Source organism: Accipiter gentilis, chromosome Z (genome assembly GCF_929443795.1).
Source record: "Accipiter gentilis chromosome Z, bAccGen1.1, whole genome shotgun sequence".
In the NCBI taxonomy this organism is placed as follows: Eukaryota; Metazoa; Chordata; class Aves; order Accipitriformes; family Accipitridae; genus Astur; species Astur gentilis.
In genome coordinates this window covers 42,765,657-42,791,609 of record NC_064919.1, presented here as the reverse complement: position 1 = coordinate 42,791,609, position 25,953 = coordinate 42,765,657, and the positions used below count along the sequence as shown (strand labels likewise).

Below are 25,953 nucleotides of genomic sequence, written 5' to 3'. Positions count from 1 at the left end.
GTTTCTGTTTTGTTTCTTTCTGAGGTGGCTGTTTTATATAGATATTTAATTTATTCAATATCTAGCATCTGGCAGAACATGGAGAGCTGGTCTGCATGGAAAGTTTCTGGTTGCTAGTATTTTTTTAAGTCTGCCTAACCTTGTTGACACCTTTTTTGATGTAACTACGCAAACTTACCTTGTTTGAGCATAGGCTGTTGAGGACTTTCACTGAACTGATTCCAATTTTTTTACAAATATCTAAAGACAACACTGGGAGCTCTGGATAACACCCAGTGAACCTGCTAACTAGAAGAACCCTGTGATTATTTCCATTATTTCTCTTCTAACATCTTCATTTGGTCAGGGAGAGGCCTGTCATGTGTGTGTACACAAGGTCACAGGGTGGCTGAGTAGCCTGCAGAATAGTAAAAAAAGCAACAGGGAAAAGATCACTAATGCCATAGGAGAAGGGTAGCGTGTGTGCGTGACACCTTCAGTCCTTTTTAAGACTTGACAGTATTTCTGCAAGTGTGTTCTACTTGTTGCTGAATTACCTAAGACCTGGTGATAAAACCCAGAGAATATGGATGAAGCAGAAAGATTTATGGTGTGTTTCCCCAGACTTTTCCCCATAGAGTTAACTTTTCTTTCTTTCCTACTGCAGGCATCACTTTTTTATAAAATATCTTGCCTGCACAGCATATGGGAAGTTGCTTTGTTAGTTTTCCTTGTCTCAGCAAGTTGGCTGAAATGCTCTTCACTTACATAATGCTTTCCCTGTGTTCAGGATCATAATGTGGTGTATTTGGGGGGGAGAGGAGAGACTATAACTGCTTCTGCAGAAAATGTGAGTAAAATGAGTTAAGATCATAGTATCGTCAGTCATGTGGGTGGCATAAAGCCATTCTCACACAACTACTTCATTGTGCATGAGGTCTGCCTGTGAGACCAAGGCTATAAAGTGGTGGCATCTTATTTCACTGACAGAAATCCAGCCATGCTAATACAAACCACATAAGGTGCTTGGCGTCCTAAAAGTGGTGAGAATGGTGTTTAGCGCAAAATGACTTTGATTCATTGATCTTTCCTAGCCCATGAAAAGCTGGCAGACCTGGAAACACAAATGAATTACAATGCAATAACTGTCTTGAAGCATCCCATCTGATGGCGACTGCACTGAGCTGAGCACATTCTCGCACTGCGTTATTCAGCTGTCCTGCCAGTTGTGCCTGGGCATTGTTGGAAGGCACCCTTATGGAACAGAGCTCTGTAGAGTATGCTGTAAAACTGGGTGGGAAAAGGGAACTGCTTGGGAAAGGTCAGTCCATGCTTGCAGGCAGACAAGGCACTCAGTGGGCTTTCCTTTCAGCACAGCCACTGGGCTAGTCCTGCCGTGGGGCAGGGGCTCAGGAGCTGTCTCCAGCTTTTGAATAAAATTAGCAATGTGTTGCAAATACCTCCACAGGCTTGCCAGTCCTTCTTGGTTGGACCGTGGGGCAACAGATAGGCACATTTCAGATAGTGGCGTTGCAACCGAACAGGGAGATACACGATCCTTTTCCTTAACTTACCTCATTGTTGGTATGAACCACCAATTCAATAGATGAAAAAGGTAACAGCTTGAGCTGATGACTATTACAGGACATTACTTTCTTCAGAAGATAAGTGAACACAATAATTTTTTGCTTCTGCAAAAGTAAAAGTAGTTTCTGTACTTCTTCCATATTTAAACATACAGCTTATTATTCAATTTAAACTCAAGTCGAGATGCCTTACTTTGTGTATGAGAGTATGTTTTGCAGGACTTACAGAGGTGCTGTGAAAATTTACCACAGATGCAAAATAAGTTTCACCTACCTTTTCCTAACACTATATTCAGAGCACTGTTGTGGCACAAGAGATAGGTGAGATTACACTGAAGAATTTTTTATTCAGAATTTAATTGCAATTACCAATTCAATATTTAGGAATTAGGAACTTAGAAAAAGCTCATTAGAGCAGTCAGCCTGCATGCCGGATTTGTTTCTGGAATAAGTCAGATTTGAGGTTTGTATACCCAACCATTACTGAGGCAGAATGCTCATTAAATGGAAAAGAAAGAAGAGAGAAGAAATGCAAGTTTTGAGAAAGTGAAATCTCTGTACTGTTATCAGTCTGATGCTTTTCACACTCATCCTCACAGAAATATCAATTTGTTTTTCCCTGCTCTTCTCCTAATACTTCCCCTGGCAAATGCTAGCAAAGAATATCTGTCACAGAAAATGTTTCCCATTTTCACTAGTAAAGGGGTTATCAGTAGACTATCCCCCTCTCCTACAAATGAAATGCATTGAGTGGAGCAGCAGTCACTTGTCAAGAGGTCTTCTGTGATTTTGATATGTTTTGAGTCTTCACCCTGTTTCATATTCTTACTTGTGTTGCATCTAATTGCAGTTTGCAGGCTCTTTGGCATGGATGGTATTGGTACTACTATTGGTAAAAGTAGTTTTTCACAAGCATGCATTTGCTGGAGTTGGGTTTTTCCCCAGTGAAAGGAACTTTGAAAAAGGGTAGCGTCTAGGAATATGTCATTTGCTTCCCAAACATGAGGCCCAAAATTCAGTGTGAGGCTAAGAAAATTGGAACAGGATGAGGGAAAAATGCTTCCAGTTACAGCAGTGGGAGTTGTGCTCTGAGACTGACTCTGGCTCATGTGCCCGTCATAACTGAGTGGATGTATTGGGATGAATTTGTAAGACTGACTGAAGGATAATCTCGAGTAGCTATAATTCAGGTTTGTTTTGTCGCTACAGACAAAGTGTGGGGGCTTTTCCAGGCACTTGAGAAGAACAGAAAATCCCTCCATCAGCATTAGCTCTCCGACGGGTATGATCAGGGCGTGAGATTTATAGAGCACTGGAAATAGCTTTGCACCAGTCAGCACTCCCGATCCCGCACCCCTCCAGGAGCCAACAGCAACACGTTTGTTCCAAGTGATCTCACTCACTGCCGGGTGGCATTAACGGGAGTTTCCAAGCCCCTGACTGGTGCCCTTACCAGCGCTGTTCACTTATCGCGCCTTGCTTTTCTAAACTGGTTTTGGGACTTAATTTCCTCCTTATCTGGCAGCCCAGCAATTTAGCAAGACTTGGAAAGTGGGGGAGCTGATGGTAAGAAGGAACTAAATATGGCATTCAGTTGGTTTGGGGTTTTTTTACTGTTTATCCAAAGAATTCATGGAGGAAGGGATTGGAGATAGTTCCTGCTTTTCTATGTCCTATTGTCTGGAAAGGAGAATGAAGTGGTGGAGTCCTCTGGGCTTCTGAAATCAATCCCAAAGGTGTTCTGAATTGGGTGCAACTGCTTTATATGAAATTTTATACAGTATTTCTGTGTAGGGCAACACAAACATAGCACTGTAATACAAACCACCTGGCCTTGTCATGGAATTTAAAAGGTTACTCTGTTTGCCTATGTATGATAGCACTGACATAACAGCCAGGATGTCAAGGAGAATGTAGTTTTTAAAATACAAACAAAAGCTCCTAGCTCTCAGCAGTAGTTTTGTTTTTTTCATTATGAAGCTGTAGGAATTTTTGTGCTTGTGTGGTGCATCCTCTTTGTTTGTTGTTTTTGTGTTGTTTTTTTTGGTTTTTTTTTTTTTTAATTCTGAAAAAAGGTCTGAAGATACTTTTTATTTAAAATAAACTGATTTTGAGGCTACGTCTAAACAGCTCATCTAGTACTTCTCATTCCTGTATAGAGGCTGACTGCAGATGCAGGTTATGCCTGGATAGGACCACAGAGCTGGAAGAAATCTGCTACACCATAAGCTTGTGAGGTCTAAATAGTGCAAGAAACAGGACAATTCAAAGCTGCTAGCTGTAGGTGGTTCTTATGTCATTATCTTAGCCGCTCAGATCTGGTCCCACTGCTGAGTCACTGACTTAATAATGTGTGGGTAAAAGCCTGCTGTCCTTCTTTCAACTCCATGCCATTTAAATACCTTTGGGGTTGTAGTGTCCTGGAGAGGAATTTTGTTGTGTTCCACATGGGGTAAACATCATTCTAAGCAGCAACGGTCACTGTGTTCTTGGGAGCGGGGAATAAAAGAGGAGAAGATGACTCAAAAATCTGAAACATGGAGTAAAATCTAGATGTTCTCATGTCAGGAGTGAGCATCTTTTGCTCTTCTGAGATCTTCTGAGTTTATAAAATCAATATATATTTCGCCTAAGAATTTTTGCTGGTGTTTGGGGAAAGGGGGTGTGTGTCAGAGTGATGTGAAAGGTCTTTGTTTTTAGAGTCAAAATCTCATGTTTAATTGTTTGAAAATTGGAAACAAAGTTTTAAACTACGAAAAATTGGAAGGATGTGAGCGAGCATGGGCTGGGTTGGCTGGCCGTGACCTAAGCTGTGGAGAAGCCGGGCAGCAACATTGTTCATTGCCTGGAATTTGAGTCTCATTTTCATATGGAGCTCCAGATTCTGTGTATGACAGTAATCTTGCCTGGAAATCACAAATGTTTGCACCACAGTCACTGTGGGAGGCCAAAGATAAAAGGAAGGCCTTTTTTTGCCTCTAGTTACAAAAGGGAGGAGATAGACGTAGGGGAATGGAGAGAGGGGCATAAGCAGTGGGGATAGCTTACTGTTGCCTTGATACTTGCAGCAGCCTTTCCTTTTGCTGAATAGGAGTTATAACTTAATAATAATCGGTAACAGACGGTTGGTGTGCTTGATCTGAAACTCCTGAGAGCTGGATTTCTGCTTCAGATGTATGGGTGTTTATGTGCTTTTTCCCACTACAACCTTTGGGTTTATAAGCCCAGCACGCTTTCATGTGCACGTATAAATGGCTTGTGTTGAAATACATATACAAACACTGTATGGGTAAAAATGCTAGACAGACCCGATCCGGAGACGGCTGGGAGAGACAGTGGCGATGGGAAGTATTTGAAACACTTGCGATGTTGATATAAAAAAAAATTACGGTGTTACCAGAGATACTCTAGCCATTATTGTAGACAGGTGTTTCAGTAGGGCGTCAGAGGGAACGTGGATGGGGTAGTACAGGAGATGGAGAGGCAGCTGTGGTGATGTATTTTGGCTGAGGCATCAGTTGGGACATCTACATATGCCCAAGCCGGTCTTACCTTGCTGAAGGCATGGGGCTAGTCCCTGCAGCACTTCTTGGTGGAGGCTGCAGGGGGAAGTTGGTTGTACCCGAGGCCGGCATCTGGTCTTCCTTCTCTTCCCTCTGAGGTACAGGATCTCCCGGCCCCCCCCAGCACTCTGTCCTTTCTGGCCCACAGCCTGCGCCTTCATGCCTGCAGCCATCCATCCTCACGGCGGCACCCAGCTGGGAGAAGGGACGAGCGGGGATGGAGGGCGGCTGGGAGCGAAGCCCCGGGAGCACCCTGCCAGCCCTCCGGCAGGGACGGGGAAGGCACGAGGAGCAGCTGGGTCTGGTGCTGGCGCAGGGCTGGCTCCGCGGGCAGCGGGGCTGCGACCCACCCTGTCCTGGGGCAGAGTCCCGCTGGGATGCCGGCACGTCTCCCAGTGCTGGGGGTGCAGGGAGGTTTGTGGGGTGGTGCAAGCCTTTCTTCTGCCGCCAGCCAGAAGGCAGCCCTGCTCCTGAGAGCCAGCAGCACCACAGCAAAGTGAAGCTCGGCACACATCTCCAGTGAAATTGTTAAAAAGGCAGCTGATGACATTTTTTTCTGCCATCTCCATCTTGCTGCAAGCTGTGAACAGCGCTAACGCTCCGGCATGCTCAACAGGCAATACTGAAAAGGCAGGGGAAAGGGGAAGCATTTGGTTCCAGTATAAGTAGTGTATTTATGTTTTTAATTAAGGCTTATTTTTAAAAACCTTTGTTTTTCAAATTAAGTGAGTTCACATGCTGTGTTAAACATTTCCTTACCTCACATGCACTATGCTATAGAAGCCGCTCCCCCCAGCACGGAGATGGCGGCAGTGCACATGAGAATGCGGTGAGAAAAGCCTTTGGGCACAGCGGGGACACGCTCTCCCAGCAGATGTTGTTGAAGCATCACACTACCTTGGTGCTGGTCGCCCTCTTCTCATCCAACCGTGCTGTAGGTCACTGTCCTCCCACTGCTTTTTTTGGTCTGCTGTAAAAGAAGAATGGAAACTGGAGGCCAGATCCTGTTGTGTGTCCGTCTCCTGTTAGGGCAAGGAGGGGCAGGCTGAGGAGCGTTAAGATTAAAGAAGTAGGCATCCTAACCGAGTCACCTATTCACAGTGATGACAGCTTTGACACCAGAAGAGAGATGCTGCCTGTGCCACCATTGAAGAAGGATTAGACATGGCTTCCTAGTCTCTTCCTTTTTCTGATTTCATTTGGAAAATTTTCTTCTACCAACACGGATGTCATTGATCACAGATGGGGCCCATGTAGGGAGAAGAGTGTCTGGTCTCTAATTGGGAGCTCTCGGTTGGTGAACCTGGGGTGGGGAGAAAAGGGCATTTGTCTTTTCCAAACAAGTCCTCAGCATGTGCGTCATTGCCAGGAATGAAACTTGTCCCGAAATGCTGCCCTTTGGTCGCTATGCCTTTCTGATCACAGAGAGCAGCAGGGATGCCCTCTGCTCTGCTTGGACTTTCCTAAGCAGCATGTTTGGTGATTCCTGGGCTTCTGCATGCTTATGTAGGAAAGAGCCTCCACACTAGCTGTGGAGAAGCACGTGTTTTATTTGGAGGTGGAAGTGGAGTCCTGTGTACAGTCTGTGGGAGCTGGAGAAGAAGGATCTGATCAGGTTGCTCTTAAGCAAGGCCGTGGTACTACAGAAACTTTTTAACAGTAAGGTTCAATTGCGTTACGTAGAACTGGGTGAATGCTAAAACAGGAGCGTGCGGTTGGAGGGGAGGGGAAAGGATGGGAAGGAAACACACGCCCAGAAATCGCATTTATAAAGGTGAGAATGTTCAAGCCTGCACCTATCGCTACTTGAGGCTGGCACAGCTATGGAAGCATGCTGCCTGACCTGCTGGCACACTTGTGCAGTTACAGGTTCAAATGCTGCCAGTTGTCCCACATCCTGCTGTTGAACAAACAACAGAATTTGTTTTTTAAAAGCTTGATTGTACAACACCTCTCTGTTGTGCAGTTGCCTAAGTGCACAACAACTCCTCCTAAGTGGAGGCAGTTGCCGCCTGAGCTCTACCCACGGCACTCCCATCAGTGCTGTTGAGTGGAGGAAGGAGAGAGAGGGCTTGCAAGTCCTTCTCCCCTGTCGCCAGCACCCCTCATAGTGTGCAGTTGCTTTATCTATGCAGAAATAAAAATCAGAAGGAGTAAAATGAATTAAGGAAGTAGGATATTGCTACCAATATTACCAAAATGTAAAGACTGGTATTCTGCTAAAATTAGATTCTAAGTTGCCTTTCAATGACTGGTTCATACTCCAAGTTTTAAAGTATTTAGACCCCTATGTAGGCTCCTCAAAATGACAATTAGCTCCTGACAAAAATTATTTTGATTAGTGAGCCCATCGTTAACTTAGGGTTTCCTCAATGACCGTTCTACATTTTTCTGAGTTCTCAGTGGGTGAAGATACTAATGCTGCAGAATGCACAGAGGGAATGGAGGTTGTCCGAGGCGGCAGGAATTGGCATGGAGCTGCGTGTACAATCAATGATGTCCAATGCAGAGCATGATGGGGCTCAGCGAACTCAAGTCAGCCTCGGGTCCAGCCACCCCTGTCCCCGTTGAACAGCAGTTCCTCCCAGTACTCAAAATAAAATGCAGCATGAGTAAAGCTACCAAAAGCCATTTTTAAAATTTGAAATGTTATCATCATTTTGGCCGTAGCTCTGGAGAATTAAGTGTTTAATACTGAGAAAGCACTGAGCTCTAAGAAACAGCATTAACTGAACCTTAACACTATGAGGGTCTCAGGAAGAAGGTTGCCACGAAAGATGCCTGCTGCTGTGAAGCTGTATCTCCCCATGGTTTCTTTGACCCTGCAACATTGTCAGAGTGAGTGCTATGAGACCCGAGAGATACCTTAGGCTATGAAAAGTCCAGGAGTTTTTGGTCCAAAATACAAGCTCATTTAAGATGTTAGGCAGCTTCTTTGCTCAGTCTCCTGACAAACCCTTGGCACACATAATAATCACAATTCCTTGTTAGAATGATGAATCCATTCTGCTTTCATCCCTTTCTGCTTGCATCCAGTAAGTTTTTGGCTATTGAGTACATTTTTTCAGATTACCAAACTGATACTCTGTCAGCACAGTTGTAACGCACATGGCTGTTTCATTGCTCCTTCTGAGCTGCTTCAGTATCTCTGATCATCTTACTTGGGTAAGCTTTCATGAAACCTAATTCACATGCTAAAGCACGTGTATACTGTGGCATAAAAGATACAAATGCCCATTTGGAATTCAGACTATATAGAATGAAAAGTCACTGATGGAACCTGGCTGGTGTATTAAAGAGTAACTGTTTCAGCTAAGGTAGAGGGAAAAAATTAAGTCATTAAATGCACTGTAAAATTGGCAATTCTTAAACTGTAAGTCTTCCATGTTAAGTAATTGTAAAACCTGTTTTGTCGCCTAAATACTGTCCTGTAACATGTGGCGTTGTTCCTTAATTATCTAGGAAAATGATGTAATATTTGAATCCAATTTACGTGTAGATAGGAAGAGGCTGGAGATAAATGCTTTCAGATGGAACAGAACAGCATTCCGGTGCTCTGGAGATACCAGCTTCCTTCTTGTTAATTAAAGCTAATCAGTAGTAGCATAGCTTGGTTATTTGAAAAAGTTTGTTTATATTTTTTCCTCTACAAATTGGACTGGAGTCTGGCCTCTGAGACTCTTTAATTAACATTTAAGATTCAAGTTGTTCAAATAATTTTTTTCAATAGAGTATGATCCTGTGTTTTATAAAGATCCCATATGCCTTCTACCTTTAATAAAGGTTCCATTTGGTTGGACAATAGCTCTTACTGTATTTCAAGTTACCCCATTTTCTAAGATCTCTAAGTATGTTGCTTTTATTCAGTGATTTAGATTTGTTGTCTCATGGCGCCTTTTAAATTGGATCCAGCTATTAGCAAAATGTACTCATTTTCCCTGAAGCTAGTCTTCCATTCTGCAGACCAAAGGCTTAGTAAACTCCAGCTTTTTTTCTCCCTTTAATAAAGGCATGGTTTAAATTACTTGCTTTCTAAATCTTACTTGTAGACCTCAGAAGTAAAATATTTATTTTTTGCTTGTATACGTATTATTGAGAACATTAGCAAGCTAGATCATTACAATATAACATAAAAAGATTTCTGTGAGGATGTTTGTTTTAGGCTTGCCTGATTGTTTCTGTGGGACAGGGGAGATCTTGGCCCAGGTTGCTGAAACAAAGGGACTGTCTTAGAGCTGGATTATTATATTTTATGTAAGTATTTATTTCAGTTAAATAATCTCATGCGACTGCTTGCACTCTCTGAAAACAGAAGAAACATAATTTTGGTTCCTCAACATCTACCACTGCATTGTCAAAATTACAGGTAATGTCTGAGTTGCAAATAATTTTGTGCACTACTGTGTATTTTTCTTAGAATGAAATTAAAAGATAATATGAGACCACTGGAATTATTTGTATAAGCTCTGCTCCTAAATTTGGGGCAGTCTGCTATTTGACAGTAGTATTTGGTCAAGACGTTTCATCTAGGTGCTAGCCAATACTTAGGTCTTGATGTGGTTGATATTTATGAAAATGTAACAGCTGGTTTCCAAATGTTGTACCTGAGTCAGCGAGTGTCTCAGTGTCTTCCTGCCACCGAACTGTGCCTCAGAAATACACTACTAATATGAGTAGTGTCTTGGCAAAACTCACAGTAACAATCTTCATTTAGCTTAAAAAGCTGGTAGTGGTAGTCCGCACCAGCTGCAAAAGCAGGGTGGGAGGAAAGAACAATTTCCAGGCAATGAGGATCCATCCACGAGGAACCTGAGGTCCCACCAGACCTGCAGCACCCACCCCCGCCCCCAGCCACCTCTCTCCATCCTTGGGAGTACCAGCTGTCAGTCGCAGGCTCAGAAGGACAGCTCTCAGCCCGGTATTGGAGTCTGAGAAAATAAATTGCGTTTCCAACTTTGGCACATAGATCCCTGCAGTTGCCAAACCAGTAAGAGCGTGGGTGGGTGGGTGGGCGGTTACAGGTGTTGCTTCAGATCCAGACAAAGCGTATGTGCCTTCTGCCAGCAGTAACAGGAAGGATTGCTGTAAATTACTTTTCAGGTTTATTCTATATTATTTATGGTGTAACCAGACAAAAATGACATATGGTGTGCATCTCTGAACCGTGCAGAAGAGCACAGAGAAAAGTGCAGAGAGAAAATTGGGAGAGGACTAACAAGTTCTTATTCTTGCCACTGAGTATTTGCTCCTGGGAGGAACAGAAAAGCCAAGGAGAGCATACACAGGATGCGGTATGGTTAGCTCAGTCCTACCGCAAGCTACTTAGTTTTCAGAATTTCCTTTTGAGACTGGATTGTTAAAAGTGCCTGTTCACATGACTCATTCATTAGGCTGCGAAGCTGTGGGGTCCGTTTTACTTTTCCTGCTCTAAGCATTGGATGAGACGTTGGGAACCGATTTCCCCCCCCCCCCCTTTTCTCTTCTGTGAATAAAATACTCATGTTTGCGGTATCAGCCTAGGGCGTGGATTATACTAGAAAAATTGCTTCTTTATAGCACATGTATCTGAGAAATGCCTGCGTTGGCTTTAGCTGCAGTACATGTGACATGGCCGTCTACACGCCGCGCCGCGCCGCGCGGGGGGCAGGAGCATTACCGACAGACACGTTCGGTCCAAGCGGTAGCAAAGATTTCAGTCCAAGCGGTAGCGAAGATCTCGGGGCCGGCGTTGCCCAGGTCACCCCCTGCCCCTCTTGCGCTCGGGGCCAGCCTTGGTTTCCGCGCTCCCTGCTTACTGGGGTCCCGTACCAGAGACAGGAGGGCCGGCGGGGCCGACCGCCCCGCTGGTTTCGCGGGTGCTTCGGCAGCGATCGGTTCTCCTGTGGTTCACTCTGCCCTGAGAGCATTCAGGGGCTTTTGGAGAACAGGAGGCAAATGTGTAATCTGAGGATAACAGACATGCTGCTCCTGCCCCAGCTGGCAAAGCGCCAGCATTTCAGATCTGGAAATGTGCCAGGATGTGTACTCACCCTGGGAAAGAAAAGGGAAAAAAGCAAAAGAGAGAAAGAAAAGTGTGTGCTGTCCCAGATCCCACTCAACAAATATTTTTCTTTTAAACTATTTGAAAGGAGGTTGATTGCCAAGAACAGGAACCCCGTGGAGGAAGGAACAATTAAGGGAACAGGCACGGCTGAATCGTTCCGTGTTTTCCAAGGCCATTGGGATTCAGATGATCAGGCCATGATACTAGCATAAGGCAGCCATACACAACGTTAGTATGTGAGGATAGGACCACATGAACGCCTTCACAGGGAGGACTTCTGTTCTGCTCTCCATGCAGCCGTTATGGTCGCACCGGGAAAGCCGTGTTGGGGACGAGCTGGCTTGTGCACTGCGTGAGCCGGGTCCCTGTTTCTTGCCAAAAGCTCTCAGAAATTTAGGCCCTACAGTCCTGTGATGTCCTCCTTTAGGATCAATAGGAATTTTAATAACTGCAGAGAAAAGACAGCTTCACCAGCAGATATGAAGAGAGCCCTATCCCAGAATACCCTATAGTCTGCTGTTGAAATATTCTCACTAAAGGCATAGTTTGAGATCTCGAGCAGACACCGAAAGTGGACTTGATTGCATACCTCCTGGGTGAGTACTGTAATTGCTGGACCGTGAGATGTAGAAGAGCAGTGATCACAGGAGAGGACCACAGTCCCTTTCTGCTCCCTGTGTTTCTTATACATGCTATGAGAATACACAAGGAATTTTTTTTTATTTTTTTTTTTCCAAACATATGACAGAAGGTGCAGAATAAAGTGTATCAGATGAAGACGTGTTTTAAATGTGTTCATATTCTGTTTGGTTAACTCACCCTACAAATGAGAGGTGTGTACACTTAATTTTTGAGCCTTGAGGGTTTGGTCCAGGCACAGAGCTGCTCGGTGCTATGAGAAAAACCCTGTAAGAAAGCTGGATTGCCTGGGAAAATTTATGGATGAAATCTTTAGTGTCTCCAGGGAGAAGCAGCAGCTGGGTAGCGTTTTGAAGGTCTACATTATGGATATGGGCATCTATAGCAAATCTTGGAAATCTGTTGAATCTTGGAAAGGTATTTACTTTTGCAGATTTAGCTCTGGTTCCACTTGCAGGAATCTTAACAGCTGTTATTTTGTCAGCAAAAAGCTTTAAGAGACAGCTTTTATTCTCTACCGTGCATTGCGCTGTAACTGTTCAGTATCTTACATGATGTGAGCGCAAAATCCACTCAGCCACAAAACCCCTCAGCATTTTATTTCATTCATAAGCTGTGTTCACACTATTTCATATAAAAGGCCAGCTGGAAAGAGGTGTCAGGTACCAAAAAAGGACTTTTCCAGGACCTGTGAGCATTTATCATTTGTTAATTATGCTAATAGGGTTAACATCTAATTACATAAGTCTGTGAAATTTTTTCCTGAGTTGTAAAGTTGGCAAGGACTAGGATGACAAGGAAAGTACTTCCAAATACCTTATTTCCAAAAGCAACAATATACTTAAGTGTGACTTTTTTCCCCTCCTTTTCTGCCTTCCATTCTTGACGTTAACAGTAAATCTATCATTCAGGAAAAGGTTCGTGTTCAGTTACTTGATATGAGCACAATTTGGACTCAGTTTTGAAACATTAGAACTGCTAACATTTTACTCTTACTGTGAAAGGTGATTGTTATTGCATGCCCTATCTTTTGAAAGATGGTAAGAACAAAGGCTGAAACAGAAGGATTGGGATGGTGGGAGGGTTTTATTACACTTAACTGTTTTCCTTCAGGATCAGTGCTGAGCCACTAATGGAATATAAATGTTAGGCTGATCACTGCCTACAATTGAGGAAGCCTTGCTGGAGAGTAAGATGACACTTACACCATAAAAGCAGCTAAGAACAAAATCAGAAATTTAAAGGCAACATCAAAAAAATCCAGGTGTAGTTCATGTTCACACTACTTAATTAAAAATACTTTTCAATTGTGATTTGCTTGAAAATTTCCATACTTTTCACTGCAGTACATTAGTAACAGGTTTTGTCAAGGTGCATTTGATAGAACAGCCTGGCTTTTTAAGTGTAGATGGATTTTAAATGCTTTGCAAGGTGCTTAAAATCTATTAGTGGCAAAGATGTGGTGGCAAAACTGTGTTTCATTTAACTGAAAGCTTCCTGTTTCATGGTTTTATACCTAACTCTCATCCTTTTGCATGGATTTAATATTGGTACAGAATTATATTTAAGCCTGTTTATCACTTAGATTATACACTTTACATAGGGGAAATTATCAATTACATCTTGTGGCTCTTCCAGATGTTTGCAGTGCTAATCTTCGCCCCCACCCCCCTACAGTATAAAAGAAAGAACCTCTAGCCTAACTTAAAGGAAAAAAGTCAAGACTGGAGACAGTGGAGGTGAAGATGCTGGAGATCTGTGCCTGGATCTGGGTTAGTTTACCAACGTGGAACCAGGAGTTTGTCTCTGGGCATTCTGAGTTTCCAAAGCCCAGGCTTACATGCAGAGAGCGATGCACCTCTGCCCAGCTTACCAACTAGTGTTGAGAGGCATCTATCTATCTGCCTGGCTGCTGGGGAAAAAAATACAACCCACCCAAACCCAACAACAACAACAACAAAACCAACCTGGTTAGGGACGTATTGTTTATCAACACTTACACAGATACAATGCAGTTTCTTTTTTTCCTAATTATCCTAATATTTCTTTTCTTCCCAAAGGTTCGTCATCGGTGGTGTGAACTTGTTGTTAAACACAAGTACGTGCCTGGCTATGGAGATGTTGAGAAATTTCTCAGAGAAGATCAGGTCAGTTACATTTAATTAGCATTTTCAAAATAATCAGCTTTTTGACACCCTTAAAGTGAAAACAAAAAATTATTTTAATATATTTTCTTGCTGCTGTTTGTCAAAAACCTGAATGCGTATTCAGGTTTTGCTTCTTTTGCCCCTTAAACATTGTACTTTAAGGAAGCCACTTATGGGTGTTCAGCCCACCTAAGCATGCTAATTTTCTGGTAAGTGGTGAAATAGGATATATTCCCTCCTCTCCTTTCATTTTATGCAAGACAGAGGTAGGAATGATGCTAGGAGGATACTTCTCAGCATTGGTTCCTTTTGCAGGATGACAAAAGCAAGTCTAGCTGTGACTGTTAATGCATATAGATATGATCTAGGTGCAAAGCAGTCAGTGCTGTGGTGACTTCAGTTTTCAAGATGACGTCCAGAGGGAGAAGCATAGCACATTGATACACATCCAGAGAATGTGGGGCTCTCCACAGTTAGGAAAATGCTACCAGACGATTTTGAAGGTCTTAAAAGGCTAGCCATACATGATGTCTTTACTATGACTTTTAATTTAGGCCATTATGAACTTAAAATTCTGATTGTACCTCTGCCTTATTCTTTCTATTTCACTTATATTTATTTTTATTCATTATGAACTCTATAAAATCAAGACATTCACTGCCTAGGATGACTGTTATATATTTAGGATGAGTGTTATATATTTTAAATGTATGTGAAAAATAGAAAATGTTGCAAGATATTTCAAAGTCTAGGCAAGCTATTCATGTCTTTACCTTTTATGTTGACAATGAACAAAGTTATTTACAGCCAATGAGGTTTTTGTGCTTTCAGGCAAATACGTTTTGTCACAACAGCACAATAAAATTATTGCAGTCTCTTGTGCTCTTTCTTCCAGCTCTGAAGTATACCTCCTATTTATATCTCAGCCAATGAACAGGCCCCAGACTTCCTGGCAAGCTCTTTATTAAAAAAAAAAAAAAAACAAAACCAAAAAAAGCATAACCCAACATTATTTATGAAAATAAGGAGTTATATATATTGTGTGTATTTTAATCCTATGAAAGGATGGTGATAACCACCAGCAGAAGCCTGGGGTGGGGGGGGGCAGAAATCCTTGAGTTCATAAAACCAAACATACTGAATTGCATTATGTTTGGAACAGATACTATGCCAAATAAAGACTAACATTTTCTTCAGTGCAGGGAAAGAATTTTTGCAACTTTTTTAAATGTAATCTTCAATATCTTTCATTTACTCCAGCAGTGCATACAGTTTATGGCACATCCAGCTTCTGGAGTGATTACAACTCAAATCAGAGCAGTTGCATGTCCTTACTGATCACGAAAAACTTGACTTTTTTTAAAGTCTGGGAAAAATGCAAATGTGACTATTTAAATCCTTTTCAGGTCTACAAACACCCAATCTGTTTACACATGTTAATGTTTAGGCTTGGAGGGAAATTATTAACACTGGCTAGAGAAGGTAATTCCTATTTGTAACAAAATTCCAACATTTTGAAATTCTCTTGAAAGTGACTGGAGCCCAGCTCCAAGGCCGTGTGCATGCCTGGTGTGGCTGCCAGACCCTGGTGCAGCTGCAGACCCTGGAAATCTGAGTTCTTTGGTCTCTGGATGGCAGAGAGCACACTCAGGAGACTGGCGAAGAGTCTGACAGGTTTCTGCCACTTTGGGACTTCTTCCTTTAATTTCAGTCGTTGTTAAGTCTTGTTGAAGCTAATTTTTTTTTACGGCTTACCACCCAATGCTGGAGATTGTGAGGAATGGTATTAAAAATTGTGGTTTTTTCAATGCTATCTAAATTTTTCCTCAACTGTCCAAACATTAAGTACAACTGTAAAAGTCAGTGTGCTAAGCTGCTAATATTTTGTCACGTGTATAATCCTATTTTGGTAAGTGCAGCTTAACTGAATTCCTGTAATTAGGTGAAAAAAATTTGTATCATCAGAAAAAAAAAGGCAATCCCTAATATGTTTCCTGTTAAGTTAGTCAGTGATTTGCCACCTGCTGTTGAAGCGGCCCAGATCTCACCCCCAGGTGCCCCATTACCTTTCTTGATAGCTGCTATGTCCAGAATGAGTAGTTAGGAAAAGCCTGCCTTCTTCCCAAATCAGAATTTGTGCATGTTCAGCTGTATCTCAGATGTAAAGAGAGGAATCTGAAACACACACATGTCCACATTCAGTTGGTTGTGCAGTTACGGAATTGCCATATGGGAATTTTAGAGTGGAGTGTTTTGGTTGATGTCCTCCTTATTTGTGTGTGTGTGTGTGTGTGTGTGCACGCAAACATCACAATTGGAAAGAAAACATGTATCCTGTTGAAGGAAGGACAAACTGTTTTCTTAAGGGGCATTTGGAAATATTTCAGGAAGTGGATAAAAGAAAACAGATTTCAACTTGAAAAGTGGCAAGAAAAACGGAGTGAGAAAACATTTCCTTGTCTTATACACTCAATACAACATATAGACAGCCACCCTTAGGCTAAAGAGATCCAGAGAAAACTACTTTTTGGGAGAGAAGGGTAGGTGCTATAGAGGATATGGTATTTTCTGTGTTTTGGATTGTCTTTTTTGTTTTGGTTTGGTTTTAATTAAATGAGTACTAGGAGGTCAATGGAATGAAAACCAGCTAACTAGTCATTACTGGTGGAAGGATGCCTGTGTGTTATGTTCCTCTTTCAGGCAATGGGTGTGTATCTCTATGGTGAATTAATGGTGAATGAAGATGCAAAACAACAAGAACTTGCACATAAATGCTTTGCTGCAGCACGAGAACATATGGATACGTCCTCAGCCAAAGTGGTGGCAGAGATGTTATTCTGAAGAGGTGATTTTTCTTTTTAAATTAAACGTCCTGATTTTGCCTCATACAGAAAGAATATGCAGAACTCACTAAATGTAGTAAACTTTGGCATACCAGACAGCTTGTGGCTGCTTAGCTTGAGAAGTAACTCTTGTTAAATGTCTTGCTGGTTTTTTTTTCTTTTTTTTTTAAGCCCAGCTGCTGGAGCAGTGAGTTAGATACATGTAGGCACTAGCTGGAGAGCATGGAGCATGGCTTTGTTGTAAACTCTGTAATGGACTGTACAAGAGGCAACTGTAAGTCCAAATGGCCAGAGAGGGCCAGGCTCCACCTGCAGTTGTTTCCCATTCTGTATTCTTCACTCTGCTTACAGAAACTGCAATTCTGCAAGGAGCATTTCTGTTTAATGAAGCTGCATGTTGACTTGATAGGCAGCACAGTCTTTGAAAAGCATCTGAGCCCACCAGTGGAAGTACGAAGCTATGCACTTGGAAACAAATCTGAATCATGTGAAAACAAGCTGATAAATCAAATGTTTTTGTGTTAAGTGTAGTGAGGCCTTCGAAGACTGATTATGAGGTAAGAAGAGTAGCCTTAACGTGAAGAAGCTGTGTAATATCATACATAATCTAGGTTGTTTCTGAAATTAATGGGCAGGAATCAGCAGAGAAGAAGCAGAATTGCAAGAAATATGCATGAAATAAAGATTGCTGCAGGCTGCAAACTGGTAATTTGCAAAGATATTCTCAATTTTTCAGTCTATTTGAGTAGCCGGAGGTAACCTCACAGTGTCTGTACATGCACATTTAACACATAGCCAATTAGGATTGGTATGAAGGTCTCTTCCAGTACAGCATACCTCAGATTTTTGCTTAATGATATAACTCATCTGACAGATTGATTGCCTTGGTTGTTCACATAACTTTACAGTTGATCTGTGGTATCAAAATTCAGGCATCTCATTTAGCAAAATCATCATTTTCTAATTGGTACTGAGCAGAAATCTTGATTTTCTCCTGTTCAAGCCTGTACATGTAGCCCTACTTGATAGCGAGTTCTGCTTGAATTTGTAGTGTTTACTTCATTTATATGAAATACAGCAGGTGATAGATACCATGAAAGCAAGTTTGTTTATGAATAGCCATGTTGTTCTTCTGTATAGACAAGAACTGTACCTGCCAAGAAAACTTTTTGGGAAAGGTGGATCAGATGATAGAGTGCCAGGATATCAGTTATGGAGTAGGAAGGTTGCCTTCTAAAACAGGTAGGGTTAAGACACTTACTTGTGTGCTCCCAATTATTGAGGACCCACAGGAATTTGAGCTATGATGTTCAACAATTTTTAATATGGTAGATGCCTTCAGGTGTCTGAAGGCCAGAAACATGGAGATGGCAGTTTGTTCTGGTACTACTGTACTAGGAACTGTCTTCCTATATTTCCTTCGATAATAAAATAAACACCCAAAGTTCTACAAGCTTCTCGCATAAGTATCTAGCACAGGAAAATTACATGGGGTGTGTGTGTCAGGAATAGGCTAGAATTGCCCCTTTGACTTTTCAGACAGACTAGAAATGCATAAAATCTAAAGATACTGTTATGAGAACAACACTTGTGTGACTGCACAGCTTTCTTTTAATGTTGTGGCTGTTTGGGTTCCTGGCATGATGATTTGTGACTTAAGATTAAAATCACATTGCCAGGGATTACCACACAGCCATGACCGCAGCTGCTAGTAGGAAACTCACCATAACTATCCGATCCGTGCACAGCGTGGAATCCTCTCCGTCCATTAAAAAAAAAAACAAAAAAAAACAACCAAAAAAACCCCAGGAAAGCAGCAGATGCATCACGGAAGACTCTCATCAGATAATTAGCTATACCAAGATGGAGACCTCTCTGGCAAGGTGCAGAGCTTAGCTGATTGGTGAACAGTGATTGTTTCCCTCTTTGTTCACAGTGGCTAAGTTCTGCACCTGAAGAGAAGGGGAGAGGAGACCCCGCTTAATGTCAGCCTGCGCAGGGCAGAGTGCGTTTGCTGGCTGAGATACCTTGCTGCTGAATGGGCAGGTTTACAATGTGTGCCTGTGCGAGAGATGCAGTATATCGAGGATAAGATATAAGCAGAGCTGACTTGGGGTGGACCAAAGACTCTTGGTTTTAGATGAGAACAAACAGCGCTCCTTAAATTCTCGGTCTGACTGCAAACGTAAAGCATCGCCTACGGTAATTTTGTTGCCATGCTTTTCTAACGGTCAGAGGAAATAAATGTTTGTGACTTTAAACTGGAGTTGCCTGTAAAGCTTTGTTTCGCAGTCTTCTCTTTAATGGATGCTGTCATGATCTCTCTGCAGTTGTAGCTTAGCACTGTGTGTCGTTTGCAGGAAATGGTTGTTTCCGACTGGAGCTGCCACTTACGGCTGCTGCTGTTGTTCCAGGCTGTCGATGGACCCGTCCTCCGGTGCCTACTGAGCTGATATCAGTTCTGATTTTACACACTGGCTCAGTTCAGCAGGAACAGGAGTCGAGCCCTAGAGCAAAAAAAGATGTACCTTTTCTAAGAGCCTTTGAGAAATGTCGTTACTGTTTTCTCTCAAAAACCGAATTAGCACGTATTACGATGTCCTGAAGTTAAACACTAAACAGCCTAAGGGGGAAAAGCTGCCTCAGTACTGTCTAGAGAACTGTTGGCTTAAGACAAGAAGGTACGTGGATACGTAGCACATTGCAGAGTATTGCTGTGGTAACTGACCTCCAGCATTATTTTCAGAGTAAGCTGCTAATATCCAAGAGAACGTGCTTGCAGTGTGGATCTTCCCTGTCTGTCTTCTCCATACCTTGATGTGGTAGCTCTAGAATTCTAAAGAGATCATTGTTAACTCTGTAACCACAGTTATGGTCTACTGGTAACCTAAAAAATAACTCCATTTGGAAAGCTGGGGCTATCAAGAATGCACAGGTAGTTCTTTATCATGACAGAATAATAACTTTTACTGCTGTTTCCGTTGCAGGAAAGATCACAGAGAAACTCTTTTAATATATCTCCTACTAAATCCTGATGGTACTAGGATTTCATTGACCCGAGACATCAAAGGAAGGATTATGTGACCGCTAAAACAATCAGCTGACAGAAACATTCACCTCTTCATATTTATGTCTTCCAGAGGCTCACTATAACCAAGAATGCATGCGCACAAAACAAACTACACATGAACACACATTACTGTGGCTTTAGGTAGTTCTTTAATACAGTAAATTTGGGGGTTATCCTTGCTCTTTGGTGGTACAATCATTCCAGTTTGCAGATGCCAAGCAGTCTTGATTTGAGTGATTTTATGTGCTCCAGTAATTTGGCCAACATTAGGAATGTCTGAAATTAGATGAAACTGTATTCTGTACTTAAAATTTTATTTGTAAATTCTATGTCAAATTAAAAAGCTAGTATAAAATTAGCGGGGTGGGGTTGGGGAGGTTAATTGGAAGTGTGAAAAGTGACCAGCCATCATCTTGGTGATGGGATGGGACGGAAGGAAAACAAAGATCAGCATTCTCTCTCTGTCTTGTTTAGGTTAACTTTTACCAAAAATGTCAGACCTTCCATTTTCTGAAAATGTCTTCTATGCCCCTGTGCTGCTCCTTTTGCACAGTGATATATCAACGGTAGCTTTTCTTTCCTAGGACAGTACTGCTCCACTGATCAGAAGACAGCTTAACTGTTCCTTTCAGAGACTAAGAATTTAAAACACAAAAATTTGCGAACATATTTACTTTGTACACTATTGTTTTACGTCAAATACTCTTGTAAAAATAAATACTTTTTTCAAGTATGTGTAGTCTTTCCATTACACAGTGGTTCAACATTAATTTACAAGCTTAGGAACAAGAATGACCCCATTTCTGCTTTTGCAGTAGGAGAGAAGCAGCTGAAAGTCACCAGTTAATGGATATTAACAAAAAAATTAAATGTGTTAATTAATATTTTTTTAAAGTTCTTGTGCTCAGAATCCAAAGTAAGAGCCTCCCTCAGCAGTGACTTCAGTCCAATGAGTACAACAGTTCCTCTTTATCTCACTACATTTTTTGACCTCCCCCTTTCCAGGCACACAGTGTCAATACCTGAATTATGGGGCACTCAGCAATTTCTTTCAAATGCAGCAAGAGTTAGGAAATTGTCCAAGAACACGCAGAGATACCGCAATGACTTCTAATGTAGTTGTGCTCACAGATGTAGTTATTAAGGCATCCCATTCATGAAAGAGGTACGCTTCATTTCCATTTCACAGGTTTTTCTGCAAAGGAAACCAGCTTAGTTTTTGCCTTTTCCATTGTGTAAGGGAAAGAACCCAGAGCTGGATAAGGCTCTTGCACAAGACACCCAGAAATTAAATATGTTGTAATCCTGCTCATAGCCAGTACTGTTAAAAAAACCCTACATGGTAGGTAAGACATTCCACACATTTGCAAATATCACCGAATTTTTGTTCTTTCAAAACACTCTACTTACTTACCTTACCTTTTTTTAATATTGAGCACATCTGTAGTTTATTTTGCTTGTGACAGCTGTTCCAGTCTGTCTCAGCAGTATTAACATGAACATGAACTTGAACATTGAGTTCCCTCACAACAATTTTGTGATCCATCATGCATTGTAGCAACTGAGAAAATGAACAGAAAATAAAACACGGACACCAAAAACAACCTAAAAAATGGCAAACAGGTGGCAGGTCTGGCCCAGTATCTGGGCTTGTATGGCCTTTTATAGCTAGTCCAAGCATTGCTAAATAGAGTGAGGCTGCAGATCAAGAAGGAAGCTGAAGGTGGCTTCACATAGTTACTGTCACCATAGCTCATCAGAAGCAAGAGAGAACAGGAGACTTCTGTCTGTATTATACAGTAGCTTCATTAACATGATACAAGCATTAGCATTAGTTTAAAATCCTTCTGAATCATGTAAAAAGCTCTGGGAGTGAACCACACAAAGTGTTGTTTAAGTTTTTAGCAGGCTCTATTGAAAGCTTAGCAGGAATAAATAAATAAACAAACAAACAAATGTTACTGTTCATTTTAGTCAAGATTCTCCCCAGACAGCTGTTTCCATATTAACTTCCTGAGAGGAAGATGTTGTAGATTCTAATTATAGTAAATAAAAGCAAACAACAACAACAAAAAATCCATTTCCAAACTTATTGTAACTAAAATCATTACTGGAAGTGGTGGTTTATCAAATGATACTTCTATCTGGACTTGACTGTCAACACAATAAAATCCAGTGAAACTGCCTGGTTGTTGTTTAAGAAGGTGTTTGTTCTTAAGTATAGTCGGGCATTTGGGGAGGTGGGAAAAACATTACAACATCAAATGTCTGTTCGGAGGTGAAAACTAAGACTTCAGTGGTAACATACATTTGCATACCAATGTACGTGGCTATGGCAAGCACAGACATTCACGCAGGTCTGTCTTTGCCCTACTTAAGATTTCATTCTACTTCTGTTTCATAGTCAGCCGCCTCTGAATAAAATAAAGCATTTTGTTTGTTTTTTGTTCCCATACCTTAATACAGTCCTTTCCAAGCACAGTGGTAGTTTTACTTTGTATAGCATTAGAAAGTCCGATGCAGAAGGCTGGACTGTCTCCCACGCATTTCATTGATCCAACAGCTGGTTAGGATCTCACTGAAACTTGTCTGGACATAGCTTTTAACTGTAAAAATGAATGTCAGATTAAGCTAAAACTGTATCCGTACAGTGAGGCAAGGCTCACCACCTATTTTCCTGTGCCACTTACTGGGTCACTTCTTCACAGTAAAGGCACACCATAAATGAGGGGGTGGCCTAGGGAAGTCCCTTGCCCCCTCAGAGGAGCTGCATTCCTGGTCATATGCTTTCGGCTACAAACATGGGGTAAAACATACCATTTTGCTGGCAGCAGTTCCTCTGCTTTTTTTTCTGTCTTCAGCTTTGCTAAGAAGTGTTTGCAGCTACTGCTAGCTGTGTGTTTTCTCCTTTAGAAGGGAATTAACTGTACCTTATTGCCCATTCCTTGCACTTAAGAGGGAAGGAGAAAGTCTAGCCTGGAAACAACAGGTCTAGCCAGAAACGCAGCCTGAGCAAGTAGGCAGCTTGAGGAAACAAGTAGGACTCAAGACATAAGGAGCCTATATGAAATTCTGACACATGAAAAGCACTATGAAAAAGGATATTACAAAGCCAAAAGAAGTAAGTAAGTTCTATAGAGCTAGGCCATGATAATGTATCATCATGCAGAGTACTGCAGCCAGCCAGTTCAGCTCTACAGCTCATAAAGTCTTGAGAGCTGCTCTTTCTATTACAGAAAAGTTTAGCTGTTTTCTTAGAATTTGCAGGTGTAGGATCCTCTGCATACCTTAAGCATGGGGGAGGAAACCATGGCACCTTTGTAAGAATGAACAAGCAGCTAAGTTACAATATGCCATTACATGCCAAAGGCTTTGCTCATTTTGAGTTGATTTCTTTCCATGCAGAAACTGGACTGGAAATATCTGGAAAGCCTACACGTTTCAGGATGGGGTTGCCCATCATAATATGCCCAATACATAATGGTACTTTCCTCTGGGCAAAGCCCTCTCATAGTAGGGCTATATTCTATAGTAGGACTACCATTTGACATAAACCCACATACTGAGCGCAAGACCTTATTCTAATTCACGGCAAACCTTACTGCAGGACACTAATTCTTAATATCTAAAAGTAAATTTTTTGTGGTCTTTTAAAACTATAAAATATCCACCTTTGTGCTACAATTGCCAGCATTCATGAGTCAGGTTTGATATCTTCTATAACAGGCAAAGATTTTAACAGGTATGCAAATGCATTTCTGTTCTTGTCCCCAATCCTAGATGCTCAGAGTAGCAGTAAAAAAATATAATAAAAAAAATAAAATTAATTGCAAGGAAGGACAAGGAAGCAACCAAAAAGAGGAGCCTGACTCATCTGGAATTTCACCACAAGTATAATGAGTTTAGGCACATATAAATACTTAAGTGAATGTGTACACTAACACAGATATGGTCCCTTGTTTCTGTGGGCACAACATATTGGAAAAATTATTTTAAAAACTTACCTTGCTGGCAGGCTGACAGTTGTGCCAGTGAAATATGCCAGTGTGTAAGGAAATTAAGACATTTGCACAGTGCTTAGGAGATAAACTGCATTTGTCCATTTACTGCGAGTAAAACTGAGGGCATATTTTCTGCACAAAATTAAGGGCCTGATTCCTGCTGCTTATAGCTGCCAGAAGAACAGGCATTTGTTATAACTGTTATTTAAAGGCATGCAGAAATTACAGTTGTGTAAAGATTTGCTTTTTCATGATAATTTATGCATCAGGAAATGGAACTGAATTATCAGCTGAGCATCACTTTGTATTAGCACAGTACCCCAACAGCAGTAATGCCCACAGTAATACCATGCAAAAGCCTGTTTTTGCTTATTGCCCCCATTGTAGAGATGACGGCTTTGCTATCCCCTCACGCCCTGCTGAGCAGCAGCTGGGCATCGTTGCAACCTTCAGTTAATGTAGCTCACTTCAGCTGTCTCTGAAAAATGCTGCTTCTCTGAGTACTTCCAGGCTTCTCCTCTGGGCTTGCTGGCAGTGGTGTCTCAGCACTGGGGCTCTCTGCTGAAACTCACTCTGGGGCACTTTATTTATGAGCCAATGGTGTCTGTTTTGCCACTAGCGTCATCCTCAGCCATCTTGACTAGACGTTGCTAGATCTAAACAGGCTAGTTTGAGAAGCTGGTGTTTGGCATCATAATGTATTTCACTTCAGCTTTGTCTTGAAAGGACAGTGGTCATCATCTACTACACAGAAAAAAGTGTATTTTCTTTTAGCCTCATGTTAACCTCAAGTTGTTACATCACAGTATCATCTAACTTTGTTCTTCAGCTGTTTTTACATTTGGTAGTAACAGCTATCTGCTTTACAACTGTACCCCCTTACAGTCAACTCTTGCAAACAGAACAAAACTAAAAATGCCCATGTGTCAGCAGCCATCTTACTCCATTCTACATCTCTCTCGGTGTGCCCAAAGCTCACCTGTTTAACTGCCAAGCATGACCAATTAAAATTTCATTCCATTTTTTTCAATTTCATATCTGAAAAGTACTCTTCCTTTTTCTTGTGCCTTAATGTAAAATGTAAGCCCCCTCCTCCCTCATTCCACCTTCCTTATGTCATGGCATAATTCATTTTGAACTCGCTTTTGTTCCCTTCAGTAATACAGAAATATTACTCTGCAATACTGCCATTAAGATTTTGTCATTGCCACCACTTGTGCTGAAACTGCCCATCACGCCCTAAGCTCATTATTAGTTCCTCCTGTTCCTTTTGACTATAAGAAGGCTTTTTAATAAGCTCCCCATTTTAGTTGAGGGAAAAAATCATTTCTGTTTGCTTGAATAGTAAAAAAAATGCAACTACATGACATAAATGCTGACTTTTTATATTTTTTTTACATAGATGAAGAGTTAGATGAATAATCACTCACAAGGTTGTCCATTTTATGCAAGAACAAGTAAGCCCATCTACTGAGATTTTATGGTTACTATATACGGCTTCTCCACTTCTCCCTAGCACTTGCCTCCCCTTTCTCCAGTCAAATCACAGGAATGCACAAGTTTCCCACTCGATAGATGGGAGGAAAGAGCGGGAAATTGGGAAGCAGTCATACTACAAAAAAAAGTAAGAAAGACCAAAGTCTTACATCTTAAGCTAGCTGATTCTCTTTTACTGAAATCAAGTAATGCCAGGTAGGATAGACCTGATGCTGAGAAAAGCAATTGCTCTACACCACAGAATGAAGATCGATGCTAAAAGTTGGTGTATTTTTAGCATTATAATTTATATTGGGCAGCAAGAGCATCCAGCACCAAACCCACAGTTTTATAACATGCAAGAAACAAAATCCCCCCAAATTATGCCTCTCTCTGTCTTGAAACACAGTTAGTAAAGACTGGGGCTTCTGGTGTGTTTCAGAGGTGGTGAGGACCCACTGCTCCCAGTGCAGTCAGAAAGGAGAAGCTTAGTCTCTGAATGTCTGAAAAATCAGACCCAACTGTCTTTCAGATTCACAAAAGAAAATGGAATTGACAGGAAAATGGTGAAAGTGGCACCACAACAGGATGTCATGTGGCAGTCCT

At 41.6% G+C, this 25,953-nt stretch overlaps 1 protein-coding gene across 2 annotated transcripts in view; it reads left to right on the top strand.

The window, feature by feature from the left end:
- The window catches only part of AOPEP (aminopeptidase O (putative)), a 209,431-nt gene extending 187,386 nt beyond the window's left edge, over window positions 1-22,045 (top strand). For both annotated transcript variants that reach the window (XM_049796253.1, XM_049796254.1), the window contains 3 exons: window positions 13,871-13,957; window positions 16,658-16,802; window positions 19,788-22,045. In XM_049796253.1, the coding sequence (XP_049652210.1) occupies window positions 13,871-13,957; window positions 16,658-16,798 (228 nt within the window). In that variant the 3' untranslated portion in view covers window positions 16,799-16,802; window positions 19,788-22,045. The remainder of the gene's footprint in view (window positions 1-13,870; window positions 13,958-16,657; window positions 16,803-19,787) is intronic.
- The last annotated feature ends 3,908 nt before the right edge of the window (window positions 22,046-25,953 follow it).